Source organism: Puntigrus tetrazona, chromosome 25 (assembly GCF_018831695.1).
Source record: "Puntigrus tetrazona isolate hp1 chromosome 25, ASM1883169v1, whole genome shotgun sequence".
Classification (NCBI taxonomy): domain Eukaryota; kingdom Metazoa; phylum Chordata; class Actinopteri; order Cypriniformes; family Cyprinidae; genus Puntigrus; species Puntigrus tetrazona.
This window is the reverse complement of record NC_056723.1, coordinates 4939274-4964558: the sequence shown is the minus strand read 5'-3', so window position 1 is coordinate 4964558 and position 25285 is coordinate 4939274. Positions and strand designations below refer to the sequence as shown.

The 25285-nt window shown below is 38.3% G+C and overlaps 3 protein-coding genes across 6 annotated transcripts; 1 reads left to right on the top strand and 2 right to left on the bottom strand.

The window, feature by feature from the left end:
- Nucleotides 1-2844: 2844 nt before the first annotated feature.
- On the bottom strand, nt 2845-15268 carry LOC122330335 (intraflagellar transport associated protein). Of its 4 annotated transcripts, XM_043227268.1 has the most exons (9): nt 15211-15225; nt 13879-13926; nt 13077-13186; nt 9856-9998; nt 9589-9764; nt 8087-8161; nt 7213-7267; nt 3781-3914; nt 2845-3649 (listed from the first exon to the last, which is right to left on the bottom strand). In XM_043227268.1, the coding sequence occupies exons 4-9, from the start codon at nt 9986-9988 to the stop codon at nt 3539-3541; spliced, it is 684 nt and encodes a 227-aa protein (XP_043083203.1). In that variant the 5' UTR covers nt 9989-9998; nt 13077-13186; nt 13879-13926; nt 15211-15225; the 3' UTR covers nt 2845-3538. The 4 variants fall into 4 exon arrangements, with proteins under 4 accessions (XP_043083203.1, XP_043083202.1, XP_043083204.1 ...); XM_043227267.1 differs by lacking the exon at nt 13077-13186 and having other exon boundaries at nt 15211-15268; XM_043227269.1 differs by lacking the exon at nt 13077-13186 and having other exon boundaries at nt 13879-13929.
- Nucleotides 14225-17446, top strand: rag2 (recombination activating gene 2). The gene is made up of 2 exons (XM_043227265.1): nt 14225-14845; nt 15574-17446. Exon 2 carries the CDS (start codon nt 15589-15591, stop codon nt 17179-17181), a length of 1593 nt encoding a protein of 530 aa, XP_043083200.1. The 5' UTR covers nt 14225-14845; nt 15574-15588; the 3' UTR covers nt 17182-17446.
- A 282-nt stretch (nt 17447-17728) lies between these two features.
- On the bottom strand, nt 17729-24387 carry rag1 (recombination activating 1). Its single transcript, XM_043227543.1, has 4 exons — nt 24249-24387; nt 22821-23147; nt 21585-22714; nt 17729-20713 (listed from the first exon to the last, which is right to left on the bottom strand). Exons 2-4 carry the CDS (start codon nt 23126-23128, stop codon nt 18966-18968), a joined length of 3186 nt encoding a protein of 1061 aa, XP_043083478.1. The 5' UTR covers nt 23129-23147; nt 24249-24387; the 3' UTR covers nt 17729-18965.
- Nucleotides 24388-25285: the final 898 nt, after the last annotated feature.

Sequence of the window (25285 nt, the reverse complement as noted above, 5' to 3'; positions counted from 1 at the left end):
ATATATATATATATATATATATATATATATATATATATATATATATATATATATACTGTGTTTATTATATATGTATTAAAACACTCACATACGGTATATATTTTGAAAGTATTTACATGTAAATGCATTTATATATTTATTTTCTTATGTTATATATATATATATATATATATATATATATATATATTTTAACATATAAACATTTTATTAGATGTATACGTGCATTGGTTTGTATTCATATTTACATAATAAATATACACAGTATACACAAATATATTATGTAAAAAAAAATGTATCATTTGACAGCATTAATATGTGTGTGTGTGTATATATATATATATATATATGTGTGTGTGTGTGTGTATGTATGTATGTGTGTACACACACACACACACACACACACACATTTAACTGGAACTGAAATTAACAGTTTTTTTTTCTGTATATATTTTTAGTGTAAAAGAAAATCACATTAATTTAAGTTCCCAATTATATTAAACTCTGACATCTAAAACTCAGCCATTATTCCATCTGCGTAACTAGCACTGGAAACCTTTCTTTTTTCATTCGCCTCAATTCCTTATTATATGCATGGACCAGCGTGTCCTTGATAAATCCTTAATTTAATTAATGGATAATCAAAACTTAAACAGCCTATTAATGTGCTATTAGGGTTATGATTGAGTTTTGCATTTCTGGAGATGTAGAACGTCCCTTCAAAAAGCCCTGTGAATCTGGCAGGCGGCCAGGAGCACAGCAACAGTTTGACGAAACATCATCTTAACCGCTTTCTTAACTTTATCACCTGGAAGAAACTGTTGCTGCCCCACAAAACCCTTTCTTATCTGTTTCTCACGCACCTGTCTCAAACTGCGGGGGAGGGATCGGGGTTGCCCTCTTTATCGCTCCTGCTATCTCTCTGCTGTCTCTAACTGAAAGAGTTGAGGTCGTGACGGCGGGAACCCCACCTGGCAAACAGGAGCATCCACCTGGTAGGCCACTCGAAACCTTGCCTGGAAAACGTCTCACACGCAAACACACACGCAATCAGAAATCTTTTTGGACGAGGTCTGAGCGCAACTGAAACGAATCGTGAACAGATGCAGAGCTGCAGGCATGGTTTGAGCCCAGATAAAGTGCTGCCGTCGCAGTGGTCTGCCATCTTCCAAATGCTCGTTTTCACCGCTCTGCTATTGCTTAGCAACAAGGAGGCCAAGTCACAGAAACTGCTTTAAGCTGATTTCGCAAATCAAGGGACGGAGAATAAGACAAAGTGTGCAATAAACACTTATTTTCCGGTGTCAGTGTATAAAGCATTTATTTGATTACGTATTGTTCGAGACTGAAGTAGAAACTGAGGCAGTTTTTAAAGGGAAAGGTTGTCCATAAATTGTCATTATTTACTCACGTTTATGATGTTCGGTGCTGTTATTTTTCTGTGCAACTCAAAAGAAAATCATTTTTCTTGTAGCCGTCTTCCATAAAATATGAAAATGTGAAAATTGCTAAATAAATTAACAAAATGTAATAACAACACTTATACACTACAAATAATCAAATATTTCCATACAAAATGACTTCCAATATTTAAAAAATATATTAAGTATTTTTTAATTATTCTATTTATAATTATTATTTATATAATTATTTAATTATAATTAATTATAATTATAATATTATATTATATGACTAATAAGAAGAGCTTCCATTTGTGTGAAAATAAATAGAATCACATGCTGAGAATAAAGCGTAAATGCAGCTATTTTTGAAACCCTTAAACCATAAACGTCTATAAACACTTAAAAAAGCTTTTCTGTCAGCTATATATTCTGACAATCATGTTAACTTTTAAAATCAGTTAAGCTCTTTAAAGTGCACTGTAAAGGTCTCTTGTGTCTCGATTCAACCCCTCTGTCCACCAATTACTTACTGTGACAGAAGCAGACATTAAAAATGCATGGCCGCAGAGACAGAGGACACTTTAAATATGCACACTTTAGCTCTGTTCTAAAACCTAGCGAGCGGCTTTACTGTCCGCTACAAACAGCTGCCTTCTGACGGAGCATCCTAACAGTCACAGCATCTCATACATGAATGACTTCAACTGCTCTACATAGAGAGCATCACACGGATTTTGGACTACAAGCGTGATTGATTTCAGTCAAAGTCGACGGTCATATTTGTAACACTTCCTGGAGCTATTTTGGGCATCCAAGACAAACTCCTATCTAAATGATATATGTGAATAATATTATCATTTTGTTTTTAATCATTATTAGGTCATCATAGTTTTATTATGCTAGTTATCTGTATTTTTAAAACCTAATCAAAATAACCCTACTGCAGTTTAATTGTAATGTACAATGAAAAACATAATTAATCTTTAAAAACAATTTTACAGAGGCTGAATTTTACATTGTAAATACAAAATACAGTTTATATAATTGAAATATACTTACTAAAACATAATAATAAATCAAAAATAAATAATGAAAATGATAAATATTTATTAATTTAAAATGGTTTATAGTTCATATTTCTTAAGGTTTTATTAATAGTCATAGAAAAACTTCTAAACGTATTCGAGCATAAAGCAGCCAAAAACCAAAGTTTTGGAAATAAACTTTTCTCCTTCATGTTTTAGTACTGGTAAAAGAACTTCTTTTTCTTTCTTTTTTACTAAAAAAAAAAGTACTAAGAAAAGAAGACAAAAAAAACTGGAAATGAAGGAAAAGAAAATGTGAGGTAACACGCTGGGAAACAGCTAGAAACACTTTTACGGTACGCATGGACATTTTCAGAGACGTCAAAATAAACGATCAAGTCAAGAAAAAGGAGGGCAAATTCTTTTCAAAGACCACCATGTTTTGGCCTTTTATTCAGGTTATGAGGTTTTTACAGAGAACAGAAAAAAACGTCCCTGAGCATTTTGTTCCACTGAATAAAACGCAGTGAGACAGAATGTGCAATTAATTACTTTTCCAAGTACGTAAGAAAAAGAGCTACACCACAGGTCACCAATTTGAGCTGTTGAGTCAGAAAAATAAAACGTCTAAGCTAGTTGTAAAATAACAGTAACATTTAATAATCATAAGGACATTTGACTTGGACTACAAGACAAATACAGATTATTTGGTTGTGTAAATGAAAGTACTTTTTAAAGTCAAAATAAAATTAAAATGGACTGTTTACTTTGCTTTGAAAAATCTTTTATAGAATCATGTCTTCTCACAGAAGTCATTTTATGAAAAAAAATGGTTTCATTCCTATTTTTCTGGTTTCTTCCTCTAATTTTCAGCGAAATGTAAAACTGGACTGAGTGTATTAAATTTGATTGTGTCTTTGAAAACAGAGACACTATCATACTTTATTGAGTAGTACAGATGCTACAAACTGCAGAATTACCACTCAAACAGCCAATCTGTCTTCCCTCTAGTTCTTTGGCGAAATAAAAACCATTCTATCACGTTAACAAGGACTTTACTCTGTTAAATCAGAGTTTTTAAAAGCATTTGCCAGAATTACGTTCAATTACGGCTCAAGATGGTCTGCCGTTCTGTTCCTGGATGGCATATTTGCGAGACGGCACAATGTTATCGTAATCAAAGTTCTCATCCAGATGGAAAGGAACAACCTTCTCGCTTTCATCCTAGAACGACAAATAAAGTTAATAAAGGATTTTACAGAGAACAGAAAAGTGCATCTCGCCCCCGAGTTACTTCCCAAGCTTGACTGCTCTCGGAGAGATGCACTGGTGTGTGTGTGTGTGTGTGTGTGTACCTGGTTCTCAGCTGCAGTGTGTGTCCTCTGGTCTGTGAAAGTAGAGGAGATCTCCAGCAGTGTGTGGTGACAGAGCGATGAAGAAGAGACAGCTATCAGATCTTCTTCAATCTCACCTGGTAGCATACATGCGCCTGACAAAACACACAACAACATTCATTTACAAATTTTACATCTTATCTCTAACACTCTCTTTATTGTGTCTGCTAGCGTTTATGTATTCATCTGTTGATTTGGTATCGTGCTGTTCTATTGTATATTTAAAATCGGCTCATTTTTCACTCGGTTTTACTGTGTTGATGCATGTTTTATTAACTGTTAACAACTAAGATTGTTATTTGTGATCAATTTTAGGTTGTGACCTGAAGGAAGCCTGAGAAGGAAATGAGCTCTGGCTTATTTACAGTACTTGAGTGCTGATTAATGAGCAAGGACTCTTTTAAATAAAAAAAATCTGTTATTATTGACTCTTTCTTTCCTCCTGTGGAACACAAAAAAAAGATTTCAAAGAATGTCTGTGTCGCAGGTTACTATATCATGAAAGTGGATGATTACGGATTAAAAAAGGGTCTTCTGAAGCTATTCAATAATTTTTGTGAGAAAAGAAAATTCTAGTTCCTTTTCGTTATAAGTTGTAAAGTAAAAATACCAAAGTAAATGATGATAATTATATGAAACTATGAAAACGAAATACATTTCTATGTAATTATATGGTTTTTTTCTTCAAAGTGTGGTGGGCAATTTTTTTTACTATTTACCTTTTTTTTATTGTGAGAAAATAAATACATATTCAGGTTTTGTGTGTGTATGTGTGTGTGTATGTGTATGTGTGTATATATATATATATATATATATATATATATATATATATATATATATATATACACATATATATGTATATATGTATAAATATATATATATAATATTTATATATTTACACACACACACACATATATACATATGTGTGTGTGTGTGTGTGTGTGTGTGTGTGTGTGTGTGTAATATATATATATATATATATATATATATACCAACTCATACATTTAGCAAAACATCTTTTAAGTTCTACCGAGAAATAAATAAGTTCAAAACAATTTTGAGTAAACTCACACTTTGTCATAAAGGCAAGACTGATGTGCTAATAAGCTGTTTGTATCCTCTCTCTCGGTGGATTTTTGCAGTAATTTATGTGTATGTGAGAGAAAGACATCAGGCCTGGCAAGAGCTCAGCTGATGCTGATCTTAATTAAACAGCTAATTACTGGCACAGTGAAAGTCATAGTATCAGCTGCTGGGTGAGGACGGGCATCTGAGGGATTATTGTGTATTTCTGCTTTTTTTGTTTGAATATAACGTAAACAACATATGTGTGTGTGCGCGCGCGTGTGTGTGCGAGTGAAAACCCCTACACACCCGCGGCTTTCAGAACAAGGTGGTCTCGAAAAACAATACCATTAAACAGCTTCCTAAAGAAACGCGGTAAGAATCTTCACGTCGCTAATGAATCTGAAGGATGATGCTGTTATGTCGTGCCGTGAACCTCCCTGGCCACTGAGCAGAGGCGTGTTTCATTAAAACCGTAGTGTCCTGTAGGGCCTTGATCTGTTTGACCAAAACGGCCTTCTCCTCAACTCACTTTATTATTCATCTGGATGCCGTTAAACTCTCAAGAAAAGGCCATTCTTAAAGGGATAGTTCATGTTGTTTACACCTGAAGGACAGCAGGTGCAGTGTGGTACTCTTGTGTGAGCGAGAAGAAAAGAAATAGTTAAATGAAGCCAGCACTTTCAACACAAAAAGTAGCTTGATAATATTACGGATAAACCACTACTGTTCTTGGCCATGAATGCATCAGTTGTGTTGCTGTCTATAAAGGGTCTGAAAGCTCTTGGATTTCCTTAAAAGTATCTTAATTTGCGTTCCAAAGATGACTGAGGGTCTTACAGGTTTGGAACATTCAGTATATATTTACTAAATGTGACATACAGGGAAAAAAAAAAGTTTTACGTGGCCTAAGTGGCCTCCTCCTGCATAAACAGTTATTTTCTGACAGAATGTATTAATAATCGGGTTTAAGTAATTAATAATTAAATCAGACGATCCATTTTTTTAAATGATAAAACTGAAAGACATTTTCCTGTAATAAATTTAGTTTTGTTCAAAGTGTAGTGGACAATTTAGTTTATTTTTTATTTTATTTTATTCCACTTCCTGGTGTAGATTTTATAGCGCTTTTTTAGAGAACAAAATAAAGCAATTTAAAGACTCTTTTTACTGTAATTTTAGTTCACTTAAACTCGCAGCATCAAACAAGTTTGAATTTGTTTAATTTATTTATTTAGCCTAATGTTTAGCAATAATATATATATATATATATATATATATATATATATATATATATATATATATATATATATATATATATATACATACATATATATTTCATTAAATAAAACAATAATAAAAAAAATTATCAGATTTTCGAAAGTTATAACACCAAACACCAACAAAATTAGAACAAGAATGCCAACAGTGACTATACAGCAACCTGCCAAATCCCGGCAAAGGATATTTTTCCATCACCAACAAGCAGTGGCATGATTATTCATGCTAATTAACTTCAAGTTCAGCATGTATCTTGTTGTTATTCAGTGGATACGACTGCCATTATAAACACGCCACCTAATGACTTTTGCATACACCCTTGCCTCTGAATTAACACTCCGATCACAGACAAACAAACCAAAAAACCACGGAAGCTCCGCTCTGAACAGTAAGCCTCTCCAATCAAAAGAGGCTTTCATTCCTCCAACTATTTTATTTATTTTTGTATTAAACTGGTCATTGGAGTTTAAATGAGCCTCTCTGGCAAGGCAGAAAACAGCGACTCATTACCAGCGTGCACAGCAAGCGTTTAAGCCTCGCCAAGCGAGCGCTTGCCCCCGGCTCTAATGACGAGGGAGCGGTTTGGAATTTGCATGCGTTGAATATGTGTAATAAATGGTAATATATTTAAATCAAGCTGTATGACAGCTCTAATTACAAAAAATGGCATGCACATGATATCCACTAAACCCTATTAAAGGTAAGGTGAGCCCATGCAATCTTTACATATGCACATGAAAAGAATATTTATGCCAGCATGCCTCGCTATTCCCATTTTTAAAATACACCCATACAGGTGATGCCAACATGTCAATGTGTATTATGTGAATTTTATGTGAATTTTAAATGAATCTGTGATAGATCCAATTCCATTCGAAGCTGTTGTCAAATATGAAAGAGATGACGAGAATCGATTTGCTTAACATAAGAAAAGAGTTTGTAAATGTAAAATAAAAACCCCAAACGTGCATCTGGGTCACTGTAATCTACATAAACTGTGAGAAGTGTCAACTATTTGAATTTGTTAAGTTTTAGAGAAATAAAAACCTGCAATGTCTGCATTTTCCTCTTCATCCTCCGAATCACCCAGATAATTATCGAACTGTCAAGAGGGGAGGGAAATGATGTTTTATGATTAGAATTAGCAAGTTAGTGATCAACAGAAATATTGGTCTTCACACAAAAACTGATTTATACAATACAGTTGAGATGTTAACATTTTGCTAAGCTAACAACACTTCACATAAAGTTTAATGTAAAGCTATTACAACAGCGTAGTCTTGATTCTAAAAAGGTAAATATTACGTGAAAATGGTTTTAATTAACTTGAAATCCTGACTCAAGTAATTCCAACAGTTTAATGTTAGCTTAGCATCTTCTAATTAGCTAAAATATAAAAAAAAATTGCAAAACAGTGCCATTTTACTAGATACAGATATTGACTCAATTGACTGCAACACTAGCTTAGCATACTCTAATTAGCTTGTAAACACATAAAAAAGTTAGGGCCTTTTTTATCAGATTGACTCAATTGATTCTAATAGTTTACAGTCAATGTTAACATAGCATACCCTAATTAGCTTAAAAATACATAGCACACAATATTAAGTAAAACAGTCTTCTCGATTGAGTTTACGTTAACATCAGAACAGTAATGTTAAGTAAATGTTTCTTTTTTTATTAAATTGAAGTCTTGTCTCCAGTGGTTTAAAATGAGCTTAGTCTACTCTAATGAGTTTAAAAACTTTTTTTTATTATATTGAACTTGATCGATCCAAATAATGTCGACACTAGCTTAGCATACTGTAATGAGCTTATTATTATGAACCTAATTATTAAGTAGGCTAAAGTTGTCTATTTTTGTTCTGAATTAAATAAAAGCTAGTTTAGAGGCACCGGTTTTTAGGCATGAACCATTTACCTTCACGGGTCTGTCTGGAACAGCGTTTGATGGGCAGCCCAGTCTTCCTCCAACACAACCGCCATCCAGCAGCACCTATACAAACACACAAACTCATAAACTCACCATCTCATTTCATTTAACGATGCTCTGAAATGACAGCAGCCATGTGAATCGGTGTGATTATAATCAAAACAACATTATAATCAATACAGCTGTTTTTCTCTCCTGGTGGCAGGGAGCTAAATAATGCAGAAGCTTTTTTTTTTAGCATTGACTAGCCTGGCATGTTAGCTGATGTGCTTTGCGTTATTGACAGTAACCGCTGCTGCGGCTCGCCAGAGCCCCACTGAGATCAATACACGGGCCAGGCGGGAATCTTAAGCACCGTTCACACAGACAGACAGATAAGCAAAACACACATCGCAATGAAGCCATGCTATACGCTGAGAGGAATTCCAAAAGTCTTGAGGAAGAGAAACAGCAAAAAGACAGAACATAAAGAAAAATTGAGTATTTTTAGTATCTTGAGTGGTGCTTGCCCATACTAAAGACACAGCTACAATGCTACGTTGCTAGTTTCCATGCTATTTTCAGTTTGTTGTGACCATAGGTGGAAAAAAGCGGTGCTTTCATATAACAAGTTACAAGGTTATTGTTGCCAGAGCTTTGCTATATGTTTCTACATGGTTGCTAGCAGTGGCAGTTTCTTTATTCGGGCGACGCACCACCGAAGTATGAAAGCGAGAGATTCTCACTGACTAAGGCACTGCAATGCAATCTTTCCAGGATGATTAGCACGTGATTTCATCATCATACTCACCTTTAACCTGTGTAGCGATTGGTGGGAACACACATACCTCTACTTATAAGAAATATGAATTTAGGACTAGTCTGTATGCATTAAATAAAGCAAACAAGTGCCTTACCAGCAAAGTTTACATGGATAATAACTGTAATGGAGGTAAAGACGATTACAGTGATATACAGAAGTCGAATGCGAATGTGTTATTATTATTGTACATACAAATAAACCGTATGTGTGCTCTCTGGTAGCTCTTTGCACATTTCGGTATGGTTGCATGTCTGGCAAGAGTTTTATAATGGACGCTCAAGGAAGAAATGTGTTTTAATGGAGTTTGTAATGGTGTTGCCAGCACATTTTCTTTAGAATGCATGTACAAAAGTCTCAAGTCGTTGTGATTAGCTAACAGATCATTGGCTGATAAAGGGTGATTGATATATGAGTGATTTTTAGTATGTTGGTCTGTGGTCACTAGATAAATCGCTTTCAGAAGAAAACGTGTAGGCTTACCGGATTAACCACCATAACTCTGGGCTGTTATGCTTGGTTTCCAGAGCCTTTTAACTGCTAACTAGGCTATTGCTAGGTAGTTGCATTCTGAAGGAGCAGATTGCAGTATACTATAACTCTGATTGAAGGGAAGTGAAGGAGAGATCTGTCTGATCCTCTCCCAGTAAAGACTGTCGGTTCGAGCGGTTCGGATCTATAAGGTTCTGACCTCTTCCTGATCAGCAGTCGGTGAGCAGTGATTTGCCTGTCCCATCCATCGGTATGTGCTTTCCTCCATCTCTGTCACTTCATCCTCTCTTTGTCGCCGTCGGCTGCTGTCCATCTCTCTCTGGGACAGGTCTCCATGTCCTCTAGGAGCAGTCAATCCAAGATTCCTCACATTTTCTGCAATGTGATACGACAGTAAAGACCACAGGCGAAGGATTCACGGATGTATCAGAGAGAAGAAGATGCATGTGGCATTCAGTATGCTCACCTGGGGTCAAGTACGTGAAGGTGGATAGGAATTGCTCATATGTTTGCTCTGGGGAGTTGCAGAATTGCTCCAGAGCTTCAGTTAAGGCTTGGTCATGGTCGTCGACAGCTGAACCGTTAACTAAACCTGGCATCCTGTCAAACCTATTCCCATTCAGAAATAAAGAGATTCAAAAAGAAACAGAGAGAAAGATTTGCTTGGTGCAATGAGCATTACACTATTAAGCGTACTGGTTTTTATGCATACGCAAGGGTTCACGAAACACATACTGTACACACCGCACCTGATTTTGTTTACTTGCACGCGCACGTCATTTACTCCCAATTTATTTTGCATTAATCAATTGTTTCACAAGGTGGCAACAATGGTCTAGACCATTATATTACAGTTAAAAAACAAAACTCAAAAAACATAACAGCCAAAGAAGAGACTGTAACAATAGTCGCATTGACAAGCGCTTCTAAGAGCCCTCATAAAAAATAACCATGGTTTTACTACAGATAAAACCAAAAAAGACGTATTTAATATAGTTTAACCATGATAACCACAAATTAAGCATGGTTTTGCAACAATAATCATATTTTAGCCATGATATTTGCTTTAAAACTACGAATAGTATTCAACACACCAAAAAAAGTCACTTTTATTGCTCAGAAATTATCTAAAAATAGAGCAGACACTGGAAAACGATGCAGCTTAATTCTATGGTTGGAACCACAACTGTTTCTGAGGAACTACATTGTTTGGTGGAAGAATACCGTTTTTATTAATAGCATTTCATTTTATTTGCTCCGTTTTATTTTGTGAAACCCTCCTACATATATGGGATAACCATTTTATAAAAACAAGCAATAACCCTTGTGAAGACATGGTTTACAGTGAATTCATAATAAGGGACACGTCATGCCTAACAACAGCTCTTAACGTCAGCTGTTATAAATTCACCGTAAACCACGGGTTCTTGGGGCTCATTGATTTAGTTTCGGCTTTACCACCAATATAAATCAAATTTTGCTTAAAAGGGACATTTGCATACACCGGGCAAACCGAGAGAGCCTGAACCAGACAAAAAAAAAAAAAAAAAAAAAAAAAATGATGAAGAGGTCCTGCTAAGCCGCACTTTTTTTACAGGTCACTTATCACCCTGCGATATGCATTATAGCTGCATTAGCCCTGATTGGAATGAAATTATCATTTTGAAGTTCAGCTTAATTACAATCAATGACGACTGGGAAGGGGGGCGGGCAGTGATTGCCATGACATTAAAATATAATGAAGAATGGCATGATGATCGTCAGAAACTCCGAGCTGTCGCTGTGTCATTCATCACGAACAGGCCCTAGGGAGAGCCGTCTTCAGGTGGCACAACATTAGCGGGGACAGAAACAGGTGCTACACTAGAGTTTAATTACTCTCCTCTATCAATAATACAGCACAAATCCTTGCATGGCTTCAGGCCTCAGCCATACTGCTGGTCCACCTCTTCCTTTAATTTTGGAATACCACCATACTACAATTTCAGCAGTATGTACCATATAGACTGTGTACGGTATGCACATACGTACAAAACAAGCAGATTTGCCCTCAAGTGCATTACATGACTTGACCTTTCATTTCCAGTATAACAAATTAACTGGAAATAGTATCAGTTACTTTCTATCGACTCTTCTATACTTATCATAACAGCTTCCAAAGGTTCAGATGTGCATCGAATGCATATGAAGGAAAACTAAAAAAACAAAAAACTCAAAATATGAAAAATACTGTAATAGCATAAAGTATTTTCTGACCACTACGCAGCACTCAAAATATATCTCTACATTGCTAGTGATGCCTGAATGTTTCTTTTGAACACGGACAAAAGGAATTTCTTCACAACGTCCTAGCAGACTGTAAGAACTACATTCTGGAATAAAATTGTTTGTGGGAAGCTGCAGTTAAAATGCAAAACAAATATTTGAAACAAAGTGCTGCACGGGGATTTCTGTAAAGACTTTTTATGGATTACTCAAATCTGTGAATCTTTTTTTTTTTTTTTTTTTTGGAAAGAGCAAAAGGCATCAGCAACTTGTCTAACTTTCAAAGAGTGATGCATTTTATAGGCTTATATTATATTATCACAATAATAATAAAAGCCACAAAATGATTGTGAATTTTCTAAAACAATGCCCAAGCAGCGATGTTGGTTATAGACGTTAACCAATAGCACGCATGGCCTGCGTCACATTAGCAGAAATGGCACAATTTTGTTGTTCAATCTGAAAAAAAATGATTTGTTAAGTTAAATAAGACGCTACCCTATATCCTACTACTATGCTATCATAGAGAGTGGATGTGGCCATTTTTAAATTTAATGTGTCTGGCTTCAGCTGTTGTCCTCTTCCTGCTAACGTCACAAAACAGCTAGTTTTGTAATCATTATAATGTATTGTCTTAATTATAAACGCACCGGTTTGTTGCTAAAAAAACGATTAACGCGCTTTGCTTTTAATCGATCGAAGTCTCACGCGGAAAACAGCTTGCTTCTAGTCAGAGAGTAACATCTTCGTTCATTAGAATGCGAGTATTTATGTTTTGTTGTTTGTTTGTTACGTTTCGGTCTCCCTCTCCATTTCCTCGCGTCGCTTTCATTGTGACGGAGCTGGAAAACATCTGCATTCATTCACCGCCACCGTATGCAAATCCGTTCCAGGACTCAACAGGTTGATTTTACAGCGTCTGTAAGTGTGAACGCCGGCGTGTAAGTGCGCTTGAGCGGGAGAATAAAGCTCTCCGGTACGCTTGGAAACACCGGAGGAATTCTTTATTTTGTGTTTCGCCTCAGGGGAGTCGCTGAGCCTCCTCTTCATGGCCCTGCTCTTCAGACACAGGTGCTCGGCTGTTTGTGTTTTTCACTGTTCTTCCAGGCACTCGTGGTTACGTGTCTTTGTTTTGCGCTCTCACACACATCTTTTGGCCTCCAAAACAAACACGCAACTGCGCTAGGGCTCGCGCACAGCCCCCCGAAACACAAAAACATTATGCTAATGAGGCAAGCACAGCTGTTCCCTTCTTCTCCCTCTCTCTCTTTCTTTCTTTCAACAACAGTCGCCTAATTTCTCCCGTTCCTTTAAAGAGCCGCCAAGCAGAAACAGTTAATGCAAATATAAGCCTGCGGGAAATAAGGTGTATTTTTACAAATCCGAGCTACCCCTCCTGCCAAAATTTGATGTGTGACTCACGCATTCGGTATTTGGTGTAATGAGAGTGAATCATTCCGGTCCTCGTCGAAACAGACCACTCAGATACGCGGAGGCTATTTTAACAGCACGTTACATACAGACGCGCTACGCTGTCAGCGATGCGTCGTGAAGAGGGTGATTATGGTGTCGAATGCAGGTCATAAAGAAAGAAAGAAAAAGAAATCTGTTGGAATTGTGCCATGGCCTAATCAGGCCAATGTGACAAACCTGCGCAATGTGACAAATTTACAGATATTTGATGTTTAGTTATTTGAGTTATGAGTTGTACCTTAATATGGAAGCCCGTTTCCACCGCTGAATAATAAAAAAAAAAAGGTTATTGCGATATAATTTCCTTTTTTTCTTAGAATTGTGATATAAACCCACAATTAGGAGCTATAAAAGTCGCAATTGCCACATTGTAGGCCTTTCTCAAAATTCCTACTTCATAATTCACAATTGTGTGATATAAAGTCGCATTGGGTGTTATAAAGTCCAATTTTTAAGAGCGTCAGAAAGAGAAATATTCTCTAAATTCTGGCTTTATAATTCACAATTTTGACTTTATAACACGCAATTCTGACTATATCTGTATCTTTGTGAGTTGGTTTCTCAGAATTGCACATTTATATCACACAGTTCTAACTTTAAACTCACAATTCTGAGAAAAAGTCAAAAGTGTAATATAATAAAGTTGTAATTACCCTTAATTTTTTTAATCAGTGGGGAAACAGGCAATATAGGCTATCACAAAAATAGAAAGTGAAATGATTTCAATTAGTCTCTTATTAGGCATACATACGTCTGTTAGATGAGATGTCTGTTAACGATTATTTCATCTGGAAAGCATCTGCTGGGTAAATACATACATAAATGCATTTTAATTCATGAACATCTTAAAGACATTTTATGTCTGGGTGACTTCTGATAGGAAATATTGCAGATTAGAAAAAAAATGTCTTGCAGAGGTAAATGTATACGTCAAAGGGGTCTCCTTGATGTAGGCTGCATTTTCTTGGTCAGAAATACTGAAAAATCTGTAATATCTATTTCTATATGTTTTAAAATTTAATTTCTGTGAATTTTCAGCATCATTAGGCCTACTCCAGTCTTAAGTGTCACATAATCCTACAGAAATCATTCTAAAAGGCTGATTCGGTGCTGAACAAACATTACTTATAATTATTAATGCTGAAAATGATTAAGATTTTTGTGGAAACCTATGTTTTTTGTTTTGAATAGAAACTTAACTAATTTAATTTCTTTGAAACAGAAAGCTTTTACTGTCGCTTTAATTTCATTGAATGCAGTCTTAAACGATAAAAGCATCCTTTTTCGGAAAAACCTTCAAAATACAATTATTAACAGAACAGATTTCAATCAAACTACATATACATCGTGTCACTGGTGTTAATTTGGGAAGAACCATGGATTTGCATTCTTGCATGAGTAGTATAATATCTTATGAGATTTTCGAGATTTATCTATAGCTAAATAAAGCATCAGCTGTAAAAGACTAATATGAAGTCCATATTAATACACAGACCAATGATGCTCCGTGTTTGTGCTTGTTTTCATTCAAACTTGTGCGCGTTGTGCTCAGACACCTGTTGTTAGCAGCAGTTACAGGCAGTTAACCTCAAGATGAGCCAGTCAACCTTCACAAACACTGAACCTCTGCCACTGTCACTAAGCCATTTGCTTTAATATCTCAAATAAAAGTTAGCAGCACCACACAGCTCTCAGTTTTCGGAGTGCATTGACCAAAGGTAAGAAATATACATGTTATTAGTATCAATATTCTAAGACTAATAATGAATATATTAATATTTAGAAATGTATGTGAAATTGCGCCGTTTAAAAAATAAACAGCTACGCAATTAATATTTTCCTAATATAATTAGACTATTATAAATACATAGTACTTTAAAAAGCTTCTTATCTTTAGTATATTTTGTAGTGGAACACTAACGGGTGACAGCCCGTCTTGTTTGACAAGATTATTCTTGCGAATTTGATTATCTAAATACATTAAAACGAATCTAAACAGTGTTAAAATGAGAAATGCTGATCATTCTTAGAAGAAAATAATAGAACAACAGCGTTAAGAGCTCGTAAAACATCGAAGACGTACCGTTTAAATGCTGAACGAGAAACGTCAGTTTCGCACTGGATGCTGGGTAATGTAGTCGTATTGTTGCAAGCTGAACGGGATTCTCTATGGGAAGAAAAATAAGTAAAACTACAACCAGTTTCCTGTGGGAATGTTCCCGTGTTCTCAGGAAAACTGGGAAGGGATATATGGTTCCGTATTTTTTATTTTTTTACTTAATTATTATTATTTAATAAACAAAATTATCGTACTGCTCTTAATATGATGCTAGTCCTAATCACAAGCTAGGAAATTTAGCCTGAATTTCTTAACAAAATCTTCATACTGTAAAACTACTCAAATTAATAATAATTTATTTTTGTTTTTCATTTATATTTTACACAGTTCACTGTGTAAAATATGTCTCTACAGCCTCTGACTGCTGTGAACTGTGCTGGCCTTGTGCAACCAGGCTCCTCTTTATTAGAGCTGGAGGGTGACATTTACCTCTTTGGCCAAAAGGGCTGGCCAAAACGTTCATGTCCAACTGGCATATTTGGTGTGCGCATAAAAAATGGAGAACTTAAGCTGCGTGCCATTTCATTTTCAAACAACTCTTGTTATCTCCCTCCTCTCCGATGTCCAGCGATAGCTCGTTATGAGCCCCACAGTGGCAGTCCTGAGTGTTACCTCATTCACGGTGGCCGAACACCCAACAACGAGCTGTCCTCGAGTCTCTACATGTTAAGTGTAGACAGCAGAGGATGTAATCGCAAAGTCACATTGTGCTGTCAAGAAAAAGAGCTGGCTGGAGATGTCCCTAGCGCTCGATACGGCCACACTCTCAGTGTGATCCATAGCCGAGGGAAGACCGCCTGCGTTTTGTTTGGCGGCAGGTCCTACATGCCCCCCACCGAAAGGACCACGCAAAACTGGAACAGTGTGGTGGACTGTCCACCACAAGTCTTTCTTATCGGCCTAGAGTTTGGCTGCTGTACGGCCCACACCCTCCCAGAGCTCTCGGATGGCCAGTCGTTTCACGTAGCTCTTGCGAGAGAGGACTGTGTCTACTTCTTAGGCGGTCACATCCTCAACACTGATTGCAGACCACCTCGTTTGATTCGTCTACATGTGGAGCTTCTACTAGGAAGCCCTGTCCTCACCTGCACTGTTCTGAATGAAGGTCTCGCTTTGACCAGTGCCATAGTTGCTCCTGTTGGCTATCATGAGTATATAGTTTTGGGCGGCTACCAATCTGAGACTCAGAAGCGCATGGATTGCACATACATTGGCCTGGACGATGTCGGAGTCCACATGGAGCCTCGTGAACCTCCTCAGTGGACCAGCGAGGTAACCCACAGCCGTACTTGGTTCGGTGGCAGCCTGGGCAAAGGAAGTGCTTTAATTGCAATACCCTCAGAAGGAAACCCAGCCCCACCAGATGCTTACCATTTCTATCAAGTGGGCTTCCAGAAGGAACAAGATGTAGAAGCATCAACACAGGGATGCAGCCAGGAGTCCACTGATTTTGAAGACTCTGCACCTTTGGAAGACTCTGAGGAGCTCTACTTTGGCAGAGAACCTCATGAGCTGGAATGTAGCAGTGATGGGGAGGGTGACACCTACAATGAGGAAGACGAGGAGGATGAATCTCAGACAGGCTATTGGATCAAGTGCTGCCTCACCTGCCAGGTGGACCCCAACATCTGGGAGCCTTACTATTCTACTGAGCTCACAAGACCTGCCATGATTTTCTGCTCCAGAGGTGAAGGTGGACACTGGGTCCATGCCCAGTGCATGGAGCTTCCCGAAAGCCTTTTGCTTCGCCTCTCTCAAGACAACAGCAAGTACTTCTGCTTGGATCATGGAGGCCCGCCCAAGCAGGAGATGACTCCACCACGCCAGATGATGCCAGTGAAGAAAGTCCCAATGAAAATAGCCCATCGCAAGGCTCCAGTTTCAATGAAAATGACCCCTGCTAAGAAGAGCTTTCTGCGACGACTTTTTGACTGAAGTGTCGTTGTTCTGATGTATATTGTGGCTATGTGTTTGAATGGATTTATATATACAGAAAATTGAAAAGTGAAGGGAAAAATTGTATTGTACTATTGTAGTATTAAGAAACTAAAAGCATTTTTATAAGTCTAAGTTTGTTATTGCTAAACTGATGATTTATTTCCTCTTTAAAATATAAGGGAAAGCTTGTAGTGTTTTTGTTTGTTTGTTTGTTTTTGCATAAAGAGAAAACATTTTAAGTACTTGTATCTTGAATATTCTAATTTTACATTATTGCCAACCTTTTTTCTATTTGATCCTGTAAAGTGATTTGACACATACTGTTATTAAAGTCTGTTAAACTACTGATAAACATACTGTTATTATATATATATATATATATATATATATATATATATATATATATATATATATATATATATATATATATACATACACACACACACAAAACACACATTATATAGATACAAATAATAAATAAGCAAAATAGGACATAAAATAGTTTTTTTTGTTTAGTTTTTGTCTTTTATTTTTTTTATCAAAAGGAAAAGAAGGCAAAAGTTATTTATTACAAAACATTTATACTCAGTCTGTTAAAAAAGACAAAGTATGAATTCATTAATGATAACAATCACTGTAATGCTCTTGCAAAATGAAAGAAAAAAATGATGGGTCAAGAACATTACTAGTGCCTTTGTGCAAGTCTACAAACTATTATCCAAGACTTTTTTTTTATAATTATAATCTGTGCAATACAATGTTCAAATAAAACAGAACATAAACACACTTTAAATTGTCACTTGAGATTTTATGAAAAGTTAGCATTTGAATTTTTTATAACGCATCAAAGAAAGCAAAAAATTTAATCAAGAAACAAAGAAACCAGTTAAATCAACTGACAAAGAAAATAAAATGCATTTGTAAAGTGAATCACCAAAATTCTCTCAGTTTAAGGGAGCACAATAAACACAATGATTTAAATCGAGTACAAAATAAGACAAACATGATTAATAAATTGAGGTACAATTATAAGTGAAAAGCCCACACATCTCTAAACTGTAACACATACACTAGCAGTAAAGAAATGTTTCTAATAATCATTAGATGCTATGGTGTAAAACACATGCTAATGTCTTCCAGAATATTTGAAAATGTGTTTGTGTGAGCGGCATGGTGCAAATGTCCTGTGGGACGTATAAGATTGAAGACTGAGGTAGATTATGGGGTAAATGTATGTAAATGTGCAAATGCTGTAGCATAGTGTCTATGGGTGTTGTGGACTAGTTAAAAACCATCAAAATACTGCACTGCTATAATAATCCCTTTCCTTTAGACCTTTTGCAAAGGACACAATTTGTGTTTCCTAATTTCATTTTGTCTTCGTCCTGTGTGATATATTAATATAGCTATCGTAAATGTGGGTCTCCTTTAACACAATTTCAATGACTTACGACTCCCTCATACGTTTTCATAAATAACCCTTCTGTATGAATTCGTGAAGGTGTCACAACCTGGCAATACAATAAAATCCCTCATATTTCACAAGCAGCAAGAGATAAAACACAGACAATTTGCCTGTAAAAGCTGGGGAGAAAAAAAGACTGCCCATACAATTTTATCCCTGCCATAAAACAATTTAGCTCACGTTTATGCACTGGCTTCAAAAAAATAATGAAGTGAATAATAAAGCCATTACACATAATATTACATGTCAAGAAATAAAATCAATTACTTAACAATATTTCCATTAGTCCTTTAAAGAAAGTCAATTAAAGAAAAACTCAAAAATCTGGGACTTCAAGAGCCACGTCAACTTCTTCTGGGGTCTCTTCTGGGTTGAATGTGGCCTGCATTGCTTTCGCTGAATTCTTGTGAGCCTCCATAAACTTCTGAAGATACTTAGAGGTGTACAGCCAGTGGTGTTTCAGTATATCTTCAAGTTCAAACATTTTGGACTGCCTTGCATTCATCTTCCGAAAACGTCTGAACAGCTTGTTCCCAGACTCATTGCCTTCACTGGCCCATGCTCCAATAGACCCGTCTCTCTCTACAATCTCAGGAACATGGGCCAGAGTCTTGTGGAGGTAGTTGGTGATTTTTCCGTCATAACGGTACTTAAACGTGGTGGAAAGCAGATCAGCGAATTGCTGAGAGTTGTAGCTGTATTGACAGAGTTGATCAGGGCAGTCTCGGGAGGGACAGGTGGAACGCCACACAGGCTTCATTTGGAGGTAGAGGTCCATCAGCTTTCGTAGTGCCTCACGCCGTTCCTCAGAAGGAACCAGCTCACAGACCACCTCCACAGCTTCACGTGCCATCAGCCGACGAGCGTAGTTTCCATTCATCCTCATCACTGGCTTGAGCTTGAGCTTCTTTCTTAGCTGTTTGTCCAGGGTTGACCGCCAACGACGGCGTTCCTCTCGACTCGGATTGCTCTTCTGGTAGACTTCTCCAATCTCATCCTGAAATATCTTGTAGAATTCAGTGGCATTGCCAATGTCACAGTGCAGGGCATCTAGAGTAGGCTGGGTCTCCATGAATGGCTTGGCGGAAACACCTTTGACCCGGTCACGGAGCTCATCAGCGGACTCTGAGAAAGGATTTGTCCTCCAGATCTCATAGCGATCAAGATTTTCATCATGACTACGTGTAATAGAATGTAGCACCATGTTTTGTGATGCTTCAGCTCGGGTTGAGTCGCAAAGTGTGCATATATAAGTGGAGCCTGAAGCTTCAAGGCCTTCCATTTCACGAACCATCTTCTCATCGTAGCCTGTGCCCCGGAAGAAGAACCTAAAGGATCGTAGCAGACCACCAACCGATAAAATGAGTCGACTTTCCATCATGGCTTTCCGCTCTGCTATCACAGGTCCCAAGATGGCCGTCAAAGTCTCGTGGTCAGACTCGTCCACAAACATGAGGCACAGAGGTCTGCAGGAGAGCTCTGAGTTTGGTTTTTGTTCCTGAAAGATGGTGATGCCATCATCTTCACCCTCAAGTCGGATGGAGATGGACATGATTGTGAAGGAAAACCTTACTGCCTTCTCAGGAACCGCTGGACCAGATCCATGCTTCTCGCTGACATCTCCCATGCCATCACATGATTCTTTCACCACAACGGTAAAACCGGAGGTGCATATGCTGTCATCCAGCTCCCTCTCTCTCAGTCCTTCCATTATGTCCTCTTCCAAATCTTTTAATGCAGAAACCAGTGCGACATCATAACGGAATCTTCTGGAGATGGTGTCCGCAGGGACATCGTCAACAAAGGTTGTCCAACCAGAGAGGCCATCAATGATGCCCACATCCCATGAGCTGGAAACGTTTTTTAAAGCTGGCTGCCACTCAAACTGGTGGTACCCAGGAAGAAGCTCTTTCTCAGCATTACGTAGAGTGTGCAGGGGCTGGAATATCTGGCGGCCACTAGTGGCCTTTACAGTGCGGTACATCTTGTGGTACTGACTGCAGCTGAGGAAGGTGTTTACCCTTATAGCCAAACACACTGCAGGATGCAGCCCAAATCCCCTGCCTGAAAGAGAATACAGAGAGAAAACTAAACTGTGAGATAGAATCAGAAGTTTTAATTCATAGAACTGTTTATCCAGAATAAACCTGAAGATTGTGAGTCTGAATGTGTGATTATGTGCCTATGTGTGTTTGTAGACTGTTATCAGAGCACTATCAAATGCGCGTTAGCATATTTGGCATTCTGATTGTAATTGCAGCATGTAATATGTCCTAATTGTTGTAGATTAGCAAGATTATTAATGTTTAAGTTAGAAGAGAGGTGACTCAGCTGGGTTAGAAATACTGATCTATTGGCTGATGATGAAAACAAGCACCAGCTGGGCCCTGTTCCCCTGGGGCCGAAGACAGTATCTATGTCATTTGCAGATACAAGGGCTACTGATGTTGTTTTCATCCTAACAGGTTCTTTACAAGAATTGTTATTGTGTATTGAGTTTCACATGTGCACATACACACATTCAGTAAAGTGGTGATTTTTCTATTTAAATTGACAGTGAGGCATGTAAGAAAATAATTCATTTATTCGAATTGTGTAGATAATCTTGTGGACGTGTTCAATTCATTTTGTGCATCTATTGTAGGTAGTAAATGTGAACATAATTGTGTAAAATTACATGTTAAAGCTGTTGTTCTATGAAAAATGAGTACAATTATCTGGAGTCAGGCAGTGAAAATTAGACTAGCTCATTCGAGAAAACAAATAATCATGCCATATATTAGATTGTGAAAATGTTATATATTCTTATTCTTGGTGGCTCCCAAGCTTATGTGAGTAAGTCAATAATGCATTATCTGTTCCTTCTAGTTGTATTTGTCTGACAACGACTGCTTTGACAGTCACATATTGTGGGTGATATGTTTCTTGGCAGTACCTTGCATCATAGCTTCCAGTTCATCTGCTTGTTTGTGTTCATTCCCAGCTCTCAACGCCAGAAGGAAGAGCGTCAAACAGACTGACTTCACATCCCCTCCTTCTTCCTTTTCAGCAAAAACCTTTACCTGGTTCTTTAAGTCTCTCAGCCTGTGCTTTTGAGCCCGACGGGTCAGTGACAGCAGGTGCTGTCGAGGACGCCCACCTTTGTTGACTGGCAAGTAACCATCGATATTCCGGTCTGAAGGTGTTTGCTCTTCTTGAGACTCTTTTTCATGGTAATGGTTGAGGCAGTGTTCCCTAAAGGAGTCCAGTCGGACCCAGTCGCTGCATTCTTCTCTGGGACAGAGCAGAGGGAGAGAGTTGAGGGTGGTAAGGAAGAATTTGGCTGGCCTGGTCAAGTGGGATGGATTTAGATGTTGGTTACAGGTGGGACAGTTTGGGCCCAAAGCACGATTGTATCTTAGGATGCAGACCCGACAGAACAGGTGTCTGCACGGTGACTGGACAGGGTCAGAAAGCAGGTGATCACACACTTGGCAAGTAACAGCACGTATGAAATCTGCTGGGACTTCTGTGGGGATGAGCTTAGTGCTTAGATGATCCTTCTGGCATTGTGTGATACTCTTTACCCACTGTCCTCTCTGAGCTGATAGTTTCAACCATTCTTTCCCACCTGAACCTACAGTATTCTCTGTAGTCTGTCTCCACACTCTATTGGCCCCGGAGAATTCTGAGGAGTCTCTTTTGATTCTCTTTGGAAGGCTGTGTGCACTTTTAAGTGGTTTTACCCGCTTCCTTCGCTGAAAAGAGCTCTTCTTAGGGAAGCAGATGTTGCAGTTTGAGGTATGGGGCTTCCAGTCTGGGATCTGGGTCCTAGTGAAAGAACAGAAACCTCCTCCCCTCATGACAGCAGTCCAGCATTTGTGGCAAAACAAAGATGGATGCACCGTCTCCATATCAGTTGTCACATCCACCTTGAAGACCTTCAAGATCACTTCCGGCCAGGTCAGAAACTTGCAGCCCATTCTACGCAAGGCACACCGGCTAGACTCATCCAAGTCTCCCTGGACTTCATGCGATGGACCTTTAGCCTTCCGTATTGAAAGGCCACAAAGGCGACACAGGCATCTATAAAAGATGCGCGTAAATTAATCTTGTAATGGTTTTATAGGTGCACATGTTAAATTAACATTCAGATTTTACACAAATGACTCAATATCATTATTAGACTCACTTGAGAAGATTCATATGTGTATCAATTTCCTGCAGCTTAAGGTCCACTCTTCCTCGAGCACTCTCAGTGTTTTCTTTACTCTTCCCTCCAAAACAGAGCTTCATAACACTGCCTGGAGAGTCTGCCACCTCCATTTCTTCCTCAGGATGGTTTTCCTTCTCCACCGGTGTTTCATTAGGCAAAGGGGCCTTCTCCATGGACCTGACCCGAAATAGCTTAAACTTCCATTCCGAAAACTTAGGATGTGACAGTTCGTCAGGCATGGAGGCTCTGGGAGCATCTTCAGAACTCCACCTCCCTTTCTCCATGGCGTCAGCTTAGTCTCAGCTGCTTTCAAGAATGAGAAAAGAAAGTGAAAAAAGAATAAGATTAATTCTTTATGAATCAAGAGTTTATCAGACTATGAGATTAGCTTGGCTGCCAAGGAATATTCTTAGGTGTAATAGAAAACAGTGGGGGGGTTGTGGGTTACACAAATCCACAAAAGAAGAGCAAAACAACATTATTTCTAAGGCTGTGACACAATCACGCAGATTTACTTGGGTTTGCAAGCGTAGTTTGTTAGAAGCGGCCCTGAAATCCTAGCCCAAACGGGAGAGCTTTGCTCTGACCCAGAAGTACAGTATTATACCATAAGAGGCATTTAGCGCCTCTGTAAAATGCATGAGACAAGCGTTCAAAAATCGATCTTCTGCTGAAAACTTAATTTCTCTCCTCACTAACACTCCCGCTCAGGGACACACCGTGTCCTTTTTTCTATCCCTTATCTTTCGTTAAATTTTTTGCCCCTCATCTTTCTCAGGTACCAAGAGTTTGCTAAATGGACACCTCTAAGGCTGCCATTCAGTTATAATAGTCATTTACTGTGCTGAACCCAAAGTTTAAGTCCATGGAGGAGCATGCTGGCATTTAATGGATTACTCGAGAGAAAGAGGCAAGTCTTATGATGCACAGCCACCGACTGAAGTCAGATAAAGGGAAATTGTAATGCCAGCCATTCCCTAAGAATCAGATTCTATCCTGTGTTTCAAACATGTCACTCCCTGAGTGTGGTGATCTGCATAAACACACAAATAAAAACAAGGACTACCTCAGAAGTCACATCACTCGGACTAGCAGTAGCTGTCAAACCCTTGCAGACTCTAAAAACAACTGTGTCACGATGTGACGCTCCGCTCTCATCCCATCCATATGAACGTCCCTCTTTCCTGATCAATAAATCAACAAACGCTTACCATAACAGTCCCATGGCAAGTACATGCTGGCATTCTCTCTCTCTCTCTCTCTCTCTCTCTCTCTTTTCTCCCTCTCAGCTTGTGTTTGCACCCTGGGTCTCTCCAGCTATCAGCTCTGAAGTGAACTATTGAGACACACATACACACAAACAGCTGAGAGCATTCAGTCTGTCAGTCAGCTGGGTTGTCCTACCTTGTTTTTGAGGCTCAGCTGGCGAATTCTCCCCTGGGGCCTTTCCGCATGGGGGCACAGGGGAGGCCTAGTGCGTTTTTGAGTGCGGATGTCTTCCAGGCTCTCTAAGAGTGCCTGGCTGGAACTCAGTCACTTGGTGCTCCTATAAAACACTGTGCTTCTCCATAGGAAGAGAGTCCTATTTATACCTCTCTGTGGGGTCCTTAACCGCCACATTTTAGCACCTGAGATGGGAGGTCTCGGGAAGGGGGTAAGGGGGGGTGACGCTAACCACAGTCACAAACAAGCACACATACACACACTTTTACTAAGATACCTAATGAGGACATAGACTTCTATTGTTGACGATACTTTATTTTCATCGTCCTCTGTAGACAAATCTGTTGACTTTTAAGTAACTTTGCAACTACATGTCAATTACCAATCATTGGATTATATGTAGACTGTCTACTACATAACAGGGGCCGCCAAAATGACGTGCAATTTTATTGTATTAATTATAATTAGAATAGTAGCAGACTAACTCTAAACATACAAAACATATCAAAATCAAGACATCCTTAAAAGGGATATTTTGTCATATTTAGCAAACTATTTCAAAGTAAACTCTCTCACACACACACCAATATGAGACATCATAGACCCAAGATCTGCACACAAATACTCCAATGCACCACATAAAGCAAGTATTTTTGACACACAAACGCACATGCACAGTCTGCATCATAAACACGTGTCAGTACAAGCCACATGGATACAAACTAACGCATCCCCCTGCTGTTTTCCCCCGGCGCTCTCTGAAACTCATCTCCAGCAGGTGGTCCAAGCCAACATGCTGCAGCTCTGCTATTTGATCCCTCTCTATATAGAAAAACAGACACCGTTAAAACACATCAGATCAGAGGAATCCATTAAAAGAGAGCTGACAACCATCTACTCAAGGCTGCCTGACTAAAATGTCCTTTGCAGTGTATTCAAAAGTTGGAAAAGCATAGCAAATATAGGGTATAGTCCGCCTGCATTTCACAATTTTAGAT